This window comes from Panulirus ornatus, chromosome 66 (assembly GCF_036320965.1).
Source record: "Panulirus ornatus isolate Po-2019 chromosome 66, ASM3632096v1, whole genome shotgun sequence".
Taxonomy (NCBI): domain Eukaryota; kingdom Metazoa; phylum Arthropoda; class Malacostraca; order Decapoda; family Palinuridae; genus Panulirus; species Panulirus ornatus.
The window spans coordinates 14,556,828-14,576,816 of record NC_092289.1 but is presented as its reverse complement, the minus strand read 5'-3'; the positions used below and the strand labels follow the sequence as shown (position 1 = coordinate 14,576,816).

At 40.5% G+C, this 19,989-nt stretch overlaps 1 protein-coding gene across 6 annotated transcripts in view; it reads right to left on the bottom strand.

The window, feature by feature from the left end:
* LOC139746849 (uncharacterized) overlaps positions 1-19,989 on the bottom strand; it is a 51,684-nt gene that overhangs the window by 27,092 nt on the left and 4,603 nt on the right. For 2 of the 6 annotated variants that reach the window (XM_071658463.1, XM_071658464.1), the window contains exons 2-3: positions 9,939-10,176; positions 6,553-8,486 (exon numbers count right to left, since the gene is read on the bottom strand). In XM_071658463.1, the coding sequence (XP_071514564.1) occupies positions 6,553-8,486; positions 9,939-10,176 (2,172 nt within the window). Of the gene's footprint in view, positions 1-6,552; positions 8,487-9,938; positions 10,177-18,406; positions 18,431-18,567; positions 18,700-18,768; positions 18,880-19,139; positions 19,164-19,989 lie in introns of those variants that run through there. The other 4 variants (XM_071658467.1, XM_071658465.1, XM_071658466.1 and 1 more) reach the window with 4 other exon arrangements.

The following is a 19,989-nucleotide window of genomic DNA, read 5'->3' as shown; positions in this document are numbered from 1 at the left end:
CTCATCCCTGTCCATTCTGTTGTTCTAAAATCACTTTCTTGAGCAGCCTATCACATGCCACACATAACATAACCATATGACCATAAAAAAAGTTTTTCATCCATGCACAGTTCTAATGGCTTCTGACTACATAACCTTTTCACCCTTTTGTTCGTCCTCCCTATCCTTCATATTTCAACATGGACCACTGTCTTCACTGTTGCTCCAGTTAAAGTGCTCTGTCACTGGAAAAGGTGTCCCATAATGCAAAATCATCTGCAGAAGCTGTAAGAAAACTTCATTTGATATGAAAAAAAAAGTTAAAACTCTCCAGATCCCACCTCACTTAGCAAATCTGAGGAAAATGTGATTCAGCTACTCTGGTAGCTGATGAGATTCAAGACCTATTGGGCACTCTCATTCATTAACAATACTCTAAAAATACCTATGGCAAGGCCAGTTCTTCTTGACATGTTCTTGACTATGTCAGGATTAACCTAAAAATGTTCCAAGGGAAAAAGGTTGTAATGATGAAAATCTCCGAAATTTTTTTCTAAAAATACCAACACCTCAAATTACAGAGGCATAAGTCTGTTGAGTATTCCTGGGAAATTATATGGGAGGGTACGGAATGAGAGGGTAGAGGCATGTACAGAGCATCAGATTGAGAAAAGCAGTGTCGTTTCAGAAGTGGCAGAGGATGTGTGGATCAGGTGTTTTCTTTGAAGAATGTATGTGAGATATACTTAGAAAAACAGATGGATTCGTACGTAGAAAGGTATTAAGAGTTTATTGTGTGGGAGGCACGTTGCTAGAAGCAGTGAAAAGTTTTTATCAAGGAAGTAAGGCATGTATAAGAGTAGGAAGAGAGGAAAGCGATTGGTTCTCAGTGAATGTAGGTTTGTGGCTGGGGTGCCTGATGTCTCCATGATTGTTTAAACTGTTTACGGATGGAGTTGTTAGGGAGGTGAAAGCAAGAGTTTTGGAGAGAGGAGCAAGTATGCAGTCTGTTGTGGATGAGAGGGCTTGGGAAGTGAGTCAGTTTTTGTGAGCAGATGATACAGAGCTGGTGGCTGATTCAGGAGAGACACTACAGAGGTTGGTGACTGAGTTTGGTAAAGTGTGTGAAAGACGAAAGCTGAGAGCAAATGTGAATAAGAGCAAGGTCATTAGGTTCAGTAGGGTTGAGGGACAAGTTAATTGGGAGGCAAGTTTGAGTGGAGAAAAACTGGAGGAAGTGAATTGTTTTAGATACCTGAGAGTGGATTTAGCAGCAGATGGAACCATAGAAGTGGAAATGAGTCACAGTGGGGGATGGGGCAAAGGTTCTGGGAGCACTGAAGAATGGGTGGAAGGCAAGAATGTTATCTCAGAGAGCAAAAATGGGTTGTTTCAATGAATAGTGGTTCCAACAATGATATATGGTTGTGAGGTATGGGTTATAGATAGGGTTGTGTGGAGGAGGGTGATGTGTTGGAAATAAAATGTTTGAGGGTTATATGTGGTGTGAGGTGGTTTGATCAAGTAAGTAATGAAAGGGTAAGAGAGATGTGTGGTAATAAAAAGAGTGTGGTTGAGAGAGCAGAAGAGGGTGTACTGAAATGGTTTGGTCACATGGATAGAATGAGAGAAGAAAAATTGACAAAGAGGATATAAGAGCCAAAGGTGGAGGGCATGAGAAGTGGGAGACCAAATTGGAGGTGGAAGGATGAAGTGAAAAAGATTTTGAGCGATTGGGGCCTGAACATGCAGGAGGGTGAAAGGCATGCAAGGAATAGAGTGAATTGGAACAATGTGGTGTACCGGGGTGGACGTGCCGTCAATGGATTGAACAAGGGAATGTGAAGCACATGGGGTAAACCATGGAAAGTTTTGTGAGGCCTGGATGTGGAAAGGGAGCTGTAGCTTCGGTGCATTACACATGACAGCTAGAGACTGAGTGTGAATGAATGTGGCCTTTGTTGTCTATTCCTAGCACTACCTCCTGCATGCACACAGGGTGTGTGTGTGTGTGTGTGTGTGTGCTGTTTCATGTGTGGTGGGGTGGTGACAGGAATGGATGAAGGCAGCAAGTATGAATATGTACATGTGTATGTATGTATGTCTGTGTATGTACATGTATGCATACGTTGAAATGTTTATTTGCGTGTGTAGGCGTTTATGTATATACATGTGTATGTGGGTGGGTTGGGCCATTCTTTCTTTTGTTTCCTTGTGCTACCTTGCTAACGCAGGAGACAGTGACTAAGTACAATAATAATGAAAAAAAAAACATCAACTGTCTTATCTCTAAATGAGGTTTCTTTCCCTCAAGAAGTTTCGGGAAACGAGAAACCTGGCACAGTAACCAAGCTAGAAAGACAAAAACTTAGCACACACAAGCAGGAAAGTAGTAAAGATGTAAAAAAAAAGCCAAATGCAAAAGTGCAAGAAAGCATGTAAAAAACATTTGACACAATAAGTTATTAATTATTTTCAGAATCAAGTACCATATATTCTGCCATAATAGATGCAACCCTAATATAGCAGGGAATATCTCAGAAAATACTGAACTTGTTAAATATTGTGACATTGCTGTCAGTGATAAGTCCAGCTTCCCTTACATCTAAGGGTACATTAGAATTACAGTCTCCTTGTGGGATCTTCTTCCCAGAGGAACAATTATCACTGAAATGCAAACAAAGGCCACATTTGTTCACACTGTCTCAAGCTGTCATGTAATAATGCGCCGAAACCACAGCTCCCTTTCCACATCCACGCCCCACACAGCTTTCCATGGTTTACCTCAGACGCTTCACATGCCCTGGTTCAATCCATTGACAGCACATCGACCCCGGTACACCACATCGTTCCAATTCACTCTATTCCTTGCACGCCTTTCACCCTCCTGCATGTTCAGGCCCCGATCACTCAAAATCTTTTTCATTCCATCTTTCCACCTCCAATTTGGTCTCCCATTCTCCTCGTTCCCTCCACCTTGACACATATATCCTCTTGGTCAATCTTTCCTCACTCATTCTCTCCATGTGATCAAACCATTTCAAAACACTCTCTTCTGCTCTCTCAACCACACTCTTTTTATTACCACACATCTCTCTTACCCTATTATTACTTACTCGATCAAAGCACCTCACATCACATATTGTCCTCAAACATCTCATTTCCAGCACATCCACCCTCCTGCGCACAACTCTATCCATAGCCCATGCCTCGCAACCATACAACATTGTTGGAACCACTATTCCTTCAAACATAACAATTTTTACTTTCCGAGATAATGTTCTCGACTTCCACACATTCTTCAAGGCTCCCAGAATTTTTGCCCCCTACGCCACCATATGATTCACTTCCACTTCCATGGTTCCACCTGCTGCCAAATCCACTTCCAGATATCTAAAACACTTCACTTCCTCCAGTGTTTCTCCATTCAAACTTACCTCCCAGCTGACTTGACCCTCAACCTACTGTACCTAATAACCTTGCTCTTATTCACATTTACTCTCAACTTTCTTCTTTCACACACTTTACCAAACTCAGTCACCAGCTTCTGCAGTTTCTCACACGAATCAGCCACCAGCTCTGTATAATCAGCGAACAACAACTGACTCACTTCCCAAGCTCTCTCATCCACAACAGACTGCATACTTGCCCCTCTTTCCAAAACTCTTGCATTCACCTCCCTAACAACCCCATCCATAGACAAATTAAACAACCATGGAGACATCACACACCCTGTTGCAAACCCACATCCACTGAGAACCAATCACTTTCCTCTCTTCCTACACATACACATGCCTTACATCCTCGATAAAAGCTTTTCTCTGCTTCTAACAACTTGCCTCCCACACCATATATTCTTAATACCTTCCACAGAGCATCTCTATCAACTCTATCATATGCCTTCTCCAGATCCATAAATGCTACATACAAATCCATTTGTTTTTCTAAGTATTTCTCACATACATTCTTCAAAGCAAACACCTGATCCACACATCCTCTACCACTTCTGAAACCACACTGTTCTTCCCCAATCTGATGCTCTGTACATGCCTTCACCCTCTCAATCAATACCCTCCCATATAATTTACCAGGAACACTCAACAAACTTATACCTCTGTAATTTGAGCACTCACCTTTGTCCCCTTTGCCTTTGTACAATGGCACTATGCAAGCATTCCGCCAATCCTCAGGCACCTCACCATAAGTCATACATACATTATATAACCTTACCAACCAGTCAACAATACAGTCACCCCCTTTTTTAATAAATTCCACTGCAATACCATCCAAACCCCCTGCCTTGCCGGCTTACATCTTCCGCAAAGCTTTTACTACCTCTATATCTGCCACTCTATCATCAAACACATTCAACAAACCTTCAAAATACTCACTCCATCTCCTTCTCACATCACCACTACTTGTTATCACCTCCCCATTAGCCCCCTTCACTGAAGTTCCCATTTGTTCCCTTGTCTTACGCACTCTGTTTACCTCCTTCCAAAACATCTTTTTATTCTCCCTAAAATTTAATGATACTCTCTCACCCCAACTCTCATTTGCCCTCTTTTTCACCTCCTGCACCATTCTCTTGACCTCCTGCCTCTTTCTTTTATACATCTCCCACTCATTTGCATTATTTCCCTGCAAAAAATCTTCCAAATGCCTCTCTCTTCTCTCTCACTAATAATCTTACTTCTTCATCCCACCACTTGCTACCCTTTCTAATCTGCCCACCTCCCATGCTTCTCATGCCACAAGCATCTTTTGCGTAAGCCATCACTGCTTCCCTAAATACATACCAATCCTCCCCCACTCCCCTTACCTCCTTTGTTCTCACCTTTTTCCATTCTGCACTCAGTCTCTCCTGGTACTTCCTTACACGTCTCCTTCCCAAGCTCACTTACCCTCACCACTCTCTCCACCCCAACATTCTCTCTTCTTTTCTGAAAACCTCTATAAATCTTCACCTTCGCTTCCACAAGATAATGATCAGACATCCCTCCAGTTGCACCTCTCAGCACATTAACATCCAAAAGTCTCTCTTTCGAGTGCCTATCAATTAACACGTAATCCAATAACGCTCTCTAGCCATCTCTCCTACTCACATACGTATACTTATGTATATCTCTCTTTTTAAACCAGGTATTCCCAATCACCAGTCCTTTTTCAGCACATGAATCTACAAGCTCTTCACCATTTCCATTTACAACACTGAACACCCCATGTATACCAATTATTCCCTCAACTGCCACATTACTCATCTTTGCATTCAAATGTCCCATCACTATAACCAGGTCTTGTGCATCAAAACTACTAACACACTCATTCAGCTGCTCCCAAAACACTTGCCTCTCATGATATTTCTTCTCATGCCCAGGTGCATATGCACCAATAATCACCCATCTCTCTCCATCAACTTTCAGTTTTACCCATATCAATCTAGAGTTTACTTTCTTACACTCTTTCACATACTCCCACTACTTCTGTTTCAGGAGTAGTGCTACTCCTTCCCTCGCTCTTGTCCTCTCACTAACCCCTGACTTTACTCCCAAGACATTCCCAAACCACTCTTCCCCTTTACCCTTGAGCTTCGTTTCACTCAGAGCCAAAACATCCAGGTTTCCTTCCTCAAACATGCTACCTATCTCTCCTTTTTTCTCATCTTGGTTACATCCACACACATTTAGACAACCCAATCAGAGCCTTCGAGGAGGATGAGCACTCCCCGCGTGACTCCTTCTTCCGTTTCCCCTTTTAGAAAGTTAAAATACAAGGAGGGGAGGGTTTCTAGCCCCCCGCTCCCATCCCCTTTAGTCGCCTTCTATGGCACGTGAGGAATGTGTGGGAAGTATTCTTTCTCCCCTATCTCCTATTCTAGGTTATATGAGGACCTGCGTGACTTATAGGGGAGTTTTGGTTTTGGTCTACTACAATGTAATGTCTACTGCATACCCTTTGCCTGAACCACTGGCATACAAGATGCTGGGTGATATTTGGAGACATTTTTCTGGAAAAGTTAAGTCTTATATGGCTGGATGTATGATATTCTTGATAATAAACACTTTATTCCCAATCTAATGGAGTGGATCAAGTACAAATAGTTACTGCAACTTTACTGACACATGTCCTCAACCAGTGCCCAGTTTATTATAGTGAAACATGGACAAACCACACCTATAGAAGTGCTTCTTCTTCACTTCAAGGTCATAATACAGATAACAATACCACAATAATAAACATATAATTAACAATATATTTTCATCCAAATAAAAAAAAAACTAAAAAATTCATGAAGTAAGTACTAAAGATATTCCAACTCAGAAGCATAGTGAATTCAGTTGGAAAATATCTTGGAAAGTGCAGATCTTTTCTTCTTTCTTTCAAACTATTCGCCATTTCCCGCATTAGCGAGGTAGCGTTAAGAACAGAGGACTGGGCCTTTGAGGGAATACACTCACCTGGCCCAATTCTCTGTTCCTTCTTTTGAAAAAAAAAAAAAAAAAAAAAAAAAAAAAAAAAAATGCAATAATTTCTAAGCATATATTGTGGCCTTAACTTAAAAATATGTCTCACCTGATAATGCTTCTCCAACCAATTCTTCTTCCTCTCAGGATTGTTGAGCTCTTCAGCAAAGAAGTCTGTAAAAGGTGTAGCATCTGCATCATCAATTCCGTATCTGGAGAGGCAACGTCCAATGAACTCTCCTAGCATCAGCTTCAGAAGATTTTCAGTTTGAGTGGCTACTAACTTTTTCTTTATCAGATGAGTAAAGAATAAGGGCTTTATAAGTGATTCGCACTTGAGAGTATTACCATCAAACATATCTACACTTTCTGTCATAAGGGCTTGCTTTGGATGATTAATAAGAGCATTCAGATAACGAACAATTCCATCTCGATCCATGTATACATCAGCCGTAGCAACAATGGCTTCAAGTCGATCACAAATAAATTGTGGACGTGATTTTAGGGGAAATTCTGATACAGATCTTACCCATGCACAGCCTAGAGCAGCAATGTGCGCATTGTGGTCAATAACGTGGGGATTTTTCAAAATACAAAATGTAGCCAACATAGCATACAGGTTGGAACGAACAAATGGCTTCAAGACACTGGTAGCACTCACAGGTATAATGGGAATGATGGCATTGAAACGTGTTTTCTCATTATCTTTTTGAAGTAAAACATCTTTATCAACAGCACCTAAAGCATCTTCACCAAAGTCTGCATAAGCCTCAATAGCTCTCTGACTAAGTATTGTGAAAGGTGTTACGAGAATATGTTTAATGCACATTGTCCATGGGTTGATCTGTGATGCATCGCGCACTGGTGCATACACTGGAATTCCTGTCATCGTGAAACATTTCATGAGATCAAATTTATTCTCATTTAACATCAAGAGAAAGTCTGGATCTTGCATATCTTGTAATGTAGAGGATGCAGTGATTCTACAGCACTCTTCAGGTGTGGGCTGGGGAAGTTCTAAGATCCTATGTTTTGTCTTTTCGTACAAATTACAGAAAGCTTTAACATCTGCATCATAATCATCCTGTCCATGACCTCTCATTTTCAAGAGTCTTGTATCAAACTTTTTATTAGTGACAGTGCTCATCAGAATAGTCTCAGCAAGCTCAATCTCATTTTGGTATTTACCTTCAATACCAATGACCGTCTTACTCTGATTCATTAACGTTGCATAATCTACTTCAAAGCCCTTCAATTTCTTCTTTTGAAGCCTTACTTTCACATTGTTACCATCACCTAATTCTGAGTTCAACTTATTCCTTATATTTCTAAATAATGTATCCATAAGATCAAAAATGTCTTTAGGAAAATCTTCTTTTTTACGGTGCCGCTGAATTACAACAGAGTTCCACTGACGAAACACCTGATGCAGCAAAAGTTCCATGGTTATTTCTTGAACCTCAAGAGACAGCATCTTTGGAGACTGATCATCTACCTGAACAGTAAACATTGGGATTTCTTCCGGTGGTTCGCAAAAGTACTGCCACTCACCGAGGTGAATGAATTCAGTTTTATCTATTCCTGGAAGAATAGAGCCGTGGTGGTTCAGACTGAGTTTCACTAGTCCAGAGCTTAACTCTGTTCCAATATACATCATCTGGTCTTCGATTTCTGTTAATTCTTTAGCCCAAAATAACGAAGGCAAATTTGCACTTCCATTGTGCATACGTGATCTAATGTCAATACTGTAATTGACAGGAAAATAATAACCAAGGCCTAGAAGAAAAACATCTACTGTTTTGCCTAGCGGTGCACTCATCTTTTCAATTTCAGTGTCTGGTAAAGGCTCGCCAAAACCATGGGCACCATCTGTTATAATGAAGACTCGTACATAATGTTCTGAACAGTCATCTACTTCATGACGAACAGTTTGTAAGGCTGAGGTTAGATCTGTTCCTCCCCCACAGTAATCATCTTCAGTCAGTTCTGTTCCAACTCGCACAAAACTCACTATACTTCCAAAAACAAAAATCTTGGTTCGTCCTGTAAAAAAAAAAAGAGAAAAACATCAATATATCAATCAAAGTAAAGAAAATCAATAAAATCCACAAACTCAATTCTTAATGCATTTGTTGGTACATGAACAATGACCAAGAAAAACTGCATAAACAGACAACACGAAAGAATTCTTTTGTGTAACTGTTGGTCAGTTTGCTTTCCACTATCATCCCCTTTTTGTTCTCATTAACCACACACTCAATCATTACAGAAGCACTTTTTCCAACTGGGGTATCATAAATGATACTGTTTCAGAATTACAATGTACAAAGATGTGACCTAGTACTTATGGTATATCTGCCTCTGCATTTCTATTGTGCTGACGTGATGATACAGGAATTTTTTCTGCAAACCATAAATATCTAAATTTTCCCAGTCTGTTTCTTTACAGGTGAAACAACCATTATTACAATTTTAACACCGCTGCCTGCACCATCCTGACTGTCCTTTATTGTTACACAAAATTATATGCAATTTATTGCATTTCTCTGGATTACGAATATCAGTATCACTATACAAGACTGTCCTACACCTACTCTTTCCATTTCTTTGAATGGACCATTCAACAATATATCCTAAAAGTTATTGTTTTCCATTATCAAGAGGATCAATCCCTCTTTCCCTTTATCCTCCCTCACTATCATGTACCCTACTGGACAGATTAGGCCAAATCACATTTCTTTAATAAGTTTTGAGGGCACATAATGTAATCAAGATTGAGCACAAAGATGGCTTTTGGGCATTGGTTGTGAATGGTAGGCTCTAGTTTTGATACTTTATGCGTGACAGCTATAGAGTAATGTGTGCAAACCAGTTCATTGTTTGTTCTCATGCTACCTTGGTAAAGCAGCAAAGGCACTTGGGTATAAAATAAGTTACATCTCTGCTACTCCAACAACGCACAATTCTGTAGTTTTCCCAAATTCATTTTTTCAACTTAAGCTCTTTTCCATTTACTAACCATCTATTTGAAAGTGGTACTGCTCACCCTGTTGCATGTAAATAAACAAAGCTTATAACAAGCATGCCTTAACTAGTGTACACAGATTATACAGATTTCTTAATGTATGAGTTCACACCATTTACAGGAATAAGACAATCAGGAGACACTATACGATTAAGGGAATACTTTTGGAAGCATACGATGAAGTATAAGACTGAAAACATGTTGGGAGGATGAATACAGTGAGAATGAGAACATGTATTTGAATAAAGCTGGAGAAAATCTAAACGGAAAAGAAATTTAAAGGAGCATTTGCAAGAGGAATATCTCATTAGAGGTACATACAGAACTATGGCATGCAGAGGTTTTGATAAGCTACCATGATATAGGATCAAACACAAAAGTTAAGGTGACAGCTACAGGCAACTTTTCATTCTTGACACAAAAAGAAATAACTTCAAAAAATCTATATTCAGAAGTTTCATGAAATGTACCTGTAAGTTTGCCCTGGATGCTCATCTGCCAGCCATTAACAACATATGGCCAGAAAGATGACATAGAACCCGAGACATCAGCCATAAGGATGTTGAAGGCATCGTGGGTGGGAGGTGCATTGACAAGACTGAGATGTGTGGGTAAAGACCGAGGTGCTTGCAGCAGAGTGTGATGCTTGCCATCTGCTTCTGTCACCCTAAATAACTTGAAATCTTCCACTTGAGCTGCATCCATTGTCTGTTGATGAGAAAATGGGATAAAGAAAAAAATTAACCCATATATATATTCTACCTTAACAGTTACTCTCAAATGCAACAAAATTTAACCCATTAACCCATTTAACCCCTCTAATATACACGCCTTCCTTCTAACAACACTAACTTCTGAAGCCTTTGGCATCCAATCTGGCATGCAATTTTTTCTTATCTTTTCTTATTATCTTTTCTTATGTTTCATCTTGATATCTACCTATACAAATGTTCATGGACTCTACTTGCTCGAGTTTACAATGCCAATCAAAAGTCACATTTGGTAAAGCTGTATTATTTGAAGTACAGTCTTGTCAAAGAACTTCTCATGCTAAAGGAATCTACATTAACCTGCCAATGGAAGTAGCTACTAGAACCTGCAGAAAGGTCCTTGGCAACACCAGGACTCTGTCACAAAAACGGGTAATTCTAAATATTTTTCTTATGATTAATTTCTCTCTGTATATATCTGGTTTGATCGAGTAAGTAATGAAAGGGTTAGAGAGATGTGTGGTAATAAAAAGAGTGGGGTTGAGAGAGCAGAAGAAGGTGTATTGAAATGGTTTGGTCACATGGAGAGAATGAGTGAGGAAAGATTGACAAAGAGGATATATGTATTAGATGTGGAGGGAACGAGAAGTGGGAGACCAAACTGGAGGTGGAAAGATGGAGTGAAAAAGATTTTGAGCGATCGGGGCCTGAACATGCAGGAGGGTGAAAGGCGTGCAAGGAATAGAGTGAACTGGAACGATGTGGTATACCGGGGTCGATGTGCTGTCAATGGATTGAACCAGGGCATGTGAAGCGCCTGGGGTAAACCATGGAAAGTTTTGTGGGGCCTGGATGTGGAAAGGGAACTGCGGTTTAGGTGCATTATACATGACAGCTAGAGATTGAGTGAACGAATGTGGCCTTGGTTGTCTTTTCCTAGCACTACCTCGCGTGGATGCGGGGGAAGGGGTTGTCATTTCATGTGTGGAGGGGTGGCGACGGGAATGAATAAAGGCTGCAAGTATGAATTATGTACATGCGTATATATGTATATGTCTGTGTGTGTATATATATGTATACATTGAAATGTATAGGCATATGTGGATGTGTGGAAGTGTATGTATATACATGTGTATGTGGGTGGGTTGGGCCATTCTTTTGTCTGTTTCCTTGCGCTACCTCGCTAACGCAGGAGACAGCGACAAAGTATAATAAAGAAAATAAAAATATCTCTGATCAAATTTATTACATATTCTCAGTGATGTTTTGCTTCATTATTGATTTATGAACATCTATACCCCCCAATTTCCATGCTGGTACCATATATTTCCTTTGCAAGCAAATAGACACATCATCAGTACACAAATCAGGCAGGGAAGTGTATTCTTCAAAGGAAGGGAAAGGTAGCTTGGCAACTCAGCCCTTGCAATATGTGACTTGGCAATGCCTTTGCACTGCCGAAGTGACTGCCTATGGTAATGGTTTTCTAAATGACTTTATAGAGCCCCAGGGGTTGATGGAACTGTGCAGGGGGTCAATGTCTATGGGTTGACAGGGGATTAATAAAATTCTAAGGATAAAAAATATTTGTTTACTTTTTCTTTTATGTTGAAGGCTTAAGTCATGGACAAAAGCCACATCAAGCCTGGTCCTTAATTGACATAGAGAGGAAGTTATGAAAAGGAAAAAGAAGACAAGGGAAAATATTTATAAACTCTGTAGGAAATTGGAAATCTGTCTTTTAAAATGCGCCAGATCAAAGTTATTGGGATAGACATGAGAAGGTAGAGAGTTCCAAAGGTTCGACATGAAAAGGGAAAAAAGTTACCAAAATGGCCCATCCTCGAGTTGCTAACACTCACACAGTAATTATATGATGCAGCAACTTGCCGAGTATTGTGTGATCTAGTTAGTTGTGGAGGCACACTAACAGCCAGCTCTTGGGAGAAGAAAAGAAAGTAATACCTATAGAAGATGGAAAGTGAACCATTACAGCAGTATAAGACAAGTGGGTCAAGTCTGGAAGTTTGCCTGGGACAGTTTATAAGTCAGACCGCTATCGAATCAACTCTTTCAAGTAAGGATGCAATGGTAGAACCACCCTAGATGAGAGTGCAGTACTCTACACAAAGACAAGTTAATTCTTTGTATAAACAGAGTAACTATTCAGAAAAGAAGCTTCGACATCTAAACAGGACATCCAGTTTCTTAGTGGCAGATTTAGCTATTCCCATATCGTGGGATTTCCAGGAAAGAATGGAAATAAAGTCAGATAAAGTTTGTTTTTCATATAATAAGATGTAAAACTATTACCTGCTGATTACCATTAGGCCCATCCATCTCATTAAGGATGTACACTTTTTCAATTAAAAGGCACTTTTCATAAGCTAGTTTTGATCTACATACAGGAGAGCGAGAGGTGTGCAAGGAAAAGAGTGGTATACCACGGTTGACGTGCTGTCAATGGACTGAACCAGGGCATATGAAGCATCTGGGATAAACCATGGAAAGGTCTGTGGGGCCTGGATGTGGATAGGGAGCTGTGGTTTCAGTGCATAACAAACGGCAACTAGAGACCAAGTGTGAACGAATGTTGCCTTTCTTGTCCGTTTTCCTTGTGCTACCTTGCTGAAGTAGCAGGTAATGATGATGTTTCCTGAGGGGCGTGGTAGCAACAGAATGGATGAAGGGAAGCAAGTATGAATATGTACATGTGTATATATGTATATGTGTATGTATATGTTGATATGTATATGAATGTATAGGCAAGTTGCTAAAAGCAGTGAAAAGTTTTTATCGAGGATGTAAGGCATGTGTATATTAGGAAGAGAGGAAAGTGATGGGTTCCCAGTGAATGTCAGTTTGTGGCAGGGGTGCGTGATGTCTCCATGGTTGTTTAATTTCTTTATGGATGGGGTTGTTAGGGAGGTGAATGCAAGAGTTTTGAGAGAGGGGCAAGTATGCAGTCTGCTGTCAATGAAAGGGCTTGGGAAGCGAGTCAGTTGTTGTTCGCTGATGATACAGAGCTGGTGGCTGATTCGGGTGAGAAAACTGCAGAGGTTGGTGACCGTGTTTAGTAAAATGTGTGAAAGAAGAAAGCTGAGAGTACATGTGAATAAGAGCAAGGTTATTAGGTTCAGTAGGGTTGAAGGACGAGTAAATTAGGAGGTAATTTTGAATGGAGAAAAACTGAAGTGAAGTGTTTTAGATATCTGGGAGTGGAATTGGCAGTTGATGGAACCATGGAAGTGGAAGCAAGTCACAGAGTGGGGGAGGGGGCAAAGGTTCTGGGAGCACTGAAGAACATGTTTAAGGCAAGAACGTTATCTCGGGGAGCAAAAATGGGTATGTTTGAAGGAATAGTGGTTCCAACAATGTTATATGGTTGCGAGGCATGGGCTATAGATAGGGTTGTGTGGAGGAGGGTGGATGTGTTAAAAATGAGATGTTTGAGGACAATATGTGGTGTGAGGTGGTTTGATCGAGTAAGTAATGAAAGGGTAAGAGAGATGTGTGGTAATAAAAAGAGTGTGGTTGAGAGAGCAGAAGAGGGTGTATTGAAATGGTTTGGTCACATGGAGAGAATGAGTGAGGAAAGATTGACAAAAAGGATATATGTGTCAAAGGTGGAGGGAACAAGGAGAAGTGGGAAGATACAGGAGGGTGAAAGGAGTGCAAGGATCAGAGTGAATTAGAATGATGTGGTATACTGGGGTGGATGTGTTGTCAGTGGATTGAACCAGGGAATGTGAAGCATCTGGGGTAAACCATGGAAAGTTTTGTGGGGCCTGGATGTGGAAAGGGAGCTGCGGTTTTGGTGCATTACACATGAAAGTTAGAGACTGAGTGTGAACGAATGTAGCCTTTTGTCTTTTTCTGGTGGTACCTCGCGCGCGAGCGCAGGTGTGTGTGTGTGTGTGTGTGTGTATTTCATGTGTGGTGGGGTGGCGTTGGAAATGAATAAAAGCAGCAAGTATGAATGCGTTCAAGTGTATATAGGTATATGTCTGCATACATTGAAATGTATAGGAATGCACATGTGCATGTGTGGGCATGTATGTATATACATGTGTATGTGGGTGGGTTGGGCCATTCTTTTGTCTGTTTCCTTGTGTTGCCTCGCTAACGCGGGAGACAGCAACAAAGTGTAATTGATAGATATTCTTTTTTACTAGCATATTATACTTGGTCGTTATCTCCTGCATTAGCGAGGTAGCACGTGGAAACAGATGAGAGAATGTCCCAACCCATGTACATACTTACATGCCCACACATGCACATATACAAACCCATTCATTTCAACATATACAATACATACACAGACATTTACATATATACACATGTACATATTCATACTTGCTGCCTTCATCCCTTCCCATCGCCACCCCATCACACATGAAATGGCACCCCACTCCCCCACAAGAGTGCGAGGTAGCACTAGGAAAGACAACATAGGCCACATTTGTTCACACTCAGTCTCAAGCTGTCATGTGTAATGCACCGAAACCACAGCCCCCTTTCCACATCCAGGCCCCACAAAACTTTACATGGTTTACCCCAGATGCTTCACATGCCCTAGTTCAATCCATTGACAGCACGCCCACCCCAGTATACCACGTTGTTCCAATTCACTCCATTCCTTACATGCCTTTTACCCTCCTGCACCAACCATGTGGACAATTTTTGCAGGGAAATAGTGCAAATGAGTAGATGTATAAAAGAAAGAGGCAAAAGGTCAAGAGAAAGGGGCAAGAGTTGAAAAAGAGGGCAAATGAGAGTTGGGATGAGAGAGTATCATTAAATTTTAGGGAGAATAAAAAGATGTTTTGGAAGAAGGTAAAACAGCGTAAGACAAGAAAACAAATAGGAACATCGGTGAAGGGGGGTAATGGGGAGGTAAAAACAAGTAGTGGTGAAGTAAGGAGATGGAGTGAGTATTTTGAAGGTTTGCTGAATGTGTTTGATGACAGAGTGGCAGATATAGGGTGTTTTATTCGAGGTGGTGTGCAAGTGACAGGGTCAGGGAGAATGGTTTGGTAAACAGAGAAGAGGTAGCGAAAGCTTTGCGGAAGATGAAAGCCGGCAGGTTTGGATGGAATTGCAGTGGAATTTATTAAAAAAGGGGGTGACTGTTGTTCACTGGTTGGTGAAGATATTTATTGTATGTATGGCTTACAGTGAAGTGCCTGAGGATTTGCGGAATGCATGCATAGTGCCACTGTACAAAGGAAAAGGCGATAAAGGTGAGTGTTCAAATTACAGAGGTATAAGTTTGTTGAGTATTCCTGGGAAATTATAAGGGAGGGTATTGATTGATAAGGTAAAGGCATGTATGGAGCATCAGATTGGGGAAGAGCAAAGTGGTTTCATAAGTGGTAGAGGATGTATGGATCAGGTGTTTGCTTTGAAGAATGTATGTGAGAAATTATTAGAAAAACAAACTGATTTGTATATAGCATTTATGGATCTGGAGAAGGAATATGATAGAGTTGACAGAGATGGTCTGTGGAGGGTATTAAGAATATATGGTGTGAGAGGCAAGTTGCTAGAAGCAGTGAAAAGTTTTTATTGAGGATGTAAGGTATGTGTACGAGTAGGAAGGGAGGAAAGTGACTGGTTCTCAGTAAATGTCGGTTTGCGCCAGGGGTGTATGATGTCTCCATGGTTAATATATTTATGGATGGGGTTGTTAGGGAGGTGAATGCAAAAGTTTTGGAAAGAGGAGCAAGTATGCAGTCTGTTGTGGATGAGAAAGCTTGGGAAGTGAGTCAGTTGTTGTTCGCTGATGATACAGCGCTGGTGGCTGATTCAGATGAGAAGCTGCAGAGGTTGGTGACTGAGCTTGGTAAAGTGTGTGAAAGAAGAAAGCTGAGAGTAAGTGTGAATAAGAGCAAGGTTATTAGGTACAGTTGGGTTAAGGGACAAGACAATTGGGAGGTAAGTTTGAATGGAGAAAAACTGGAGGAAGCGAAGTGTTTTAGATATCTGTGAGTGGATTTGGCAGTGGATTGAACCATGGAAGCAGAAGTGAGTCACAGGGTGTGGGAGGGGGTTAAGGTTCTGAGAGCATTGAAGAATGTGTGGAAGGTGAGAACATCATCTCGGAGAGCAAAAATGGGTATGTTTGAAGGAATAGTGGTTCTAACAATGTTATATGGTTGTGAGGCGTGGGCTATAGAAAGGGTTGTGCAAAGGAGGGTGGATGTGTTGGAAATGAGATGTTTGAGGACAATATGTAGTGTGAGGTGGTTTGATTAAGTAATGAAAAGGTAAGAGAGATGAGCGGTAATAAAATGAGTGTGGTTGAGAGAGCAGAAGAGGGTGTTTTGAAATGACCTGGTCACATGGAGAGAATGAGTGAGGAAAGATTGACAAAGAGGGTATAAGTGTCAGAGGTGGAGGGAACGAGGAGAAGTGGGAGATTAAATTGGAGGAGGAAGGATGGTGTGAAAAAGATTTTGAGTGATCGGGGCCTGAACATGCAAGAGAGTGAAAGGCGTGCAAGGAATAGAGTGAATTGGAACGATGTGGTATACCAGGGTTGACGTGCTGTCAATGGATTGAACCAGGCCGTGTGAAGCACCTGGGTTACACCATGGAAAGTTCTGTGGGGCCTGGATGTGGAAAGGGAACAGTGGTTTCAGTGCATCATAAATGACAGCTAGAGACTAAGTGTGATCGAATGTGGACTTTGTTGTCTTTTCCTAGTGCTACCTCACGCACATGCAGGGGGAGGGATTGTCATTTCACGTGTGGCGTGGTTGCGATGGGACTGAATACGGGCAGACAGTATGAATCATGTACATGTGTATACATGTATATGTTTGTGTGTGTATATTTATGTATACGTTGAGATGTATAGGTATGTTTATGTGCGTGTGTGGGCCTGTATGTATATACATGAGCATGTGGGTGGGTTGGGCCATTCTTTCGTCAGTTTCCTTGCACTACCTCGCTAACGTGGGAGACAGCAACAAAGTATAATAAATATATATCATATTTATTTATTTATTATACTTTGTTGCTGTCTCCCACGTTAGCGAGGTAGCGCAAGGAAACAGGCGAAAGAATGTGTGTATGTGTGTGTGTGTGACTGGATGGGCCATTCTTTGTCTATTTCCTGGTGCTATCTCATTGAGGCGGGAAACAGGAAAATGCTACTCCTTCCTTAGTTCTTGCCCCATTATCAACCACTGCCTTTACTGCTGAGACATTTCCAAGCCACTTTTCTCCTTTAACCTTGAGCTTTGTTTAATTCTGAGCCAAAACATCTAGGTTTCATTCCTCACACGTCACCTATCCTCTCGTCTTGGACACATCCACACACATTTAGACACCCCAGTCTTAGCCCTTAAGGAGGATAAGCACCCCGTCTGACTCCTGTTCTGTCTCTTAGGATTTAGTTGCCTTCTACGACAATCACAGAATATGGAGTAGAATCCATATACTGATTTGCAGACAGTGTGTAGATAGAATTCAGTTACTGAGTATGCAACTGGGGTTGAGGGGGTGTCAATGAAAGTTCATCAAGTCTGTGATGGGGTTGACAGACTTAAAAGTTCGAGAACACCAGGACGAGGAAATGGAGCTGGTATAGCAAAAAGCTAAGTGTTAGATTCAAATCAACATATCCATACACACAATATTTACCAGGACTTTCACTATGATGAAAGAAATAGCTAAGAAGGAGCACCATCTATCATTTTCTTTTACAGATAGTGAGGAGGGTTATGAATATGGTAATTGTGATGTCAAAAGAAAAGGTCTTATTCTACAATAATCATGTAAATATATACATGGAAATTTGTACTTGCTACTGATCTGTAATCCGAGTATAAATCCATTCCGACAGTGTATCTAATTCCTTACAGCAAGATAAAAACTGACTTTAGAACTGTATTATCCACATCATGACTTTTACCTCGACCACATATAAACATTCCTTTTTCTAAACTTCATTAAGAGATTTAGAAAAACCTCAATGACTACAGCAACCTTATATTCTATATGTATGTAAATCCACAAAATATTCATGCAAAGTATGGTTTATATATATACATATATCACTGAAACAAGTGATGATGCATATATTCCGCTACTGCAATTAAACCCATGATGCACTAGTTTACTGCTAATGAAATATGTACCCTTTAATACCATAACATTTATAGAAGACAGCCACTATGGTGGCTGATGTATCTACGTAGATGAAAATATCTATAAATTACTTTTTTCCTCTGGTCTGTGGCAGCTTATGGTCTGACCTTTCCCTAACCAAATCGTCCTTTGTAGTTTCTTGCCTCGACAATAAACAAGGGTCAACAACTTCAGCTCCAGGATGACAGCTACCTCTAGTCATCGACTGAATTGTTCATAAAAAGCGCCTCACCTGGATTCCTTTAACAAATGAATACAAAGACGCCTTCCTCGTTTCACACAATGTTTCGAAGCCTCGTCTTTGAATCACAATAATGAACACTGTTTAGGACACTTTTTAAAATAAGCTCCGCGCCTTATCTCAAAGGCCAAATGACCAAAACTATCAAATGATATTACTTCACATATACAAGCCTGATAGATTACAGCGTACCACACACTTATTTGGAATTCCCCATGGACAACCTGGAAGTTTACTAGTACTTAATCTAACGCCAGGAGGCGGAACTGATAAGACATGGCCTCCTCAAAGCTTAAAACAACGTATCACACGCACACACATTATATATATATATATATATATATATATATATATATATATATATATATATATATATATATATATTAAAAATTACACTAGTTGTATGCATAGTAGTCAAAATGTGCTCCTAATTCTCACAGAATATCAAAAACGTATCAATCAATATCATAATGCATCTAATCGTACCAGGCCATAATGACAGTCGATATAGGGGATGTAATTGGAATGTCAGTGTATGCAAGATGTTGGATGTACGTACATACCTACACGAATCCAAGGAAGGTGATAAAGTTCTCAGCTACTCAAGTAGTACTACCGTGGTCGATCAGACCCACAGCCGATGTTACCAACCAACCAAATACAAATAACAGTTTGTACGATAAGCTAATACCATGCTATGTACATACGCATATTTACAATGAGTGAAGGAGTTTATCAAAGTAAGTACATATCGTTACTTCATTCACAAAATGTTTCAAGGAGCGTAAATAAATATCCAGTGATAACTCCACGTTCCAGACCCGTTAATTACTATCGAAACTACCACTTGAAATCTATGGCCAATACTAGACTGCAGCTATATATATGATTTGACCTTTTTTTCTGGAAAAGTATTCAAGGTACTTCATGGATGTTTCACTGCATTTTGGTTCTGTCGGTGACGGCTGGCTGGTTGTTAGGGGTTTAGACCTACCAACTGCCAGGGGTCATTAAGGCCGTCAAGCTAAGTACCGTCCACCATCCGAAAAATTAGAATTCCTTCTTCATGTGTCAAATATAATTCTAAGACCACATACACTCTCAGAATGTATATGGCCCATGTGTTGGTGACTTGTGGTAAAGGTAACTTGGATCTCACGTAAACAACAATAGGCGACATGTGACACACACGAATCAGTCTTTTGGCTGCATTTTGCATATTTATATACGCTGGTGGCAGATTCATGTGAGAAACTGCAAAAGCTGGTGACTGTGACTGGTTAAGTATGTGAAAGAGGAGAGCTGAGAATAAATGTGAATAAGAGCAAGGTTATTAGGTACAGTAAGGTTGAGGGACAAGGCAATTGGGAGGTAAGTTTGAATGGAGAAAAACTGGAGGAAGTAAAGTGTTTT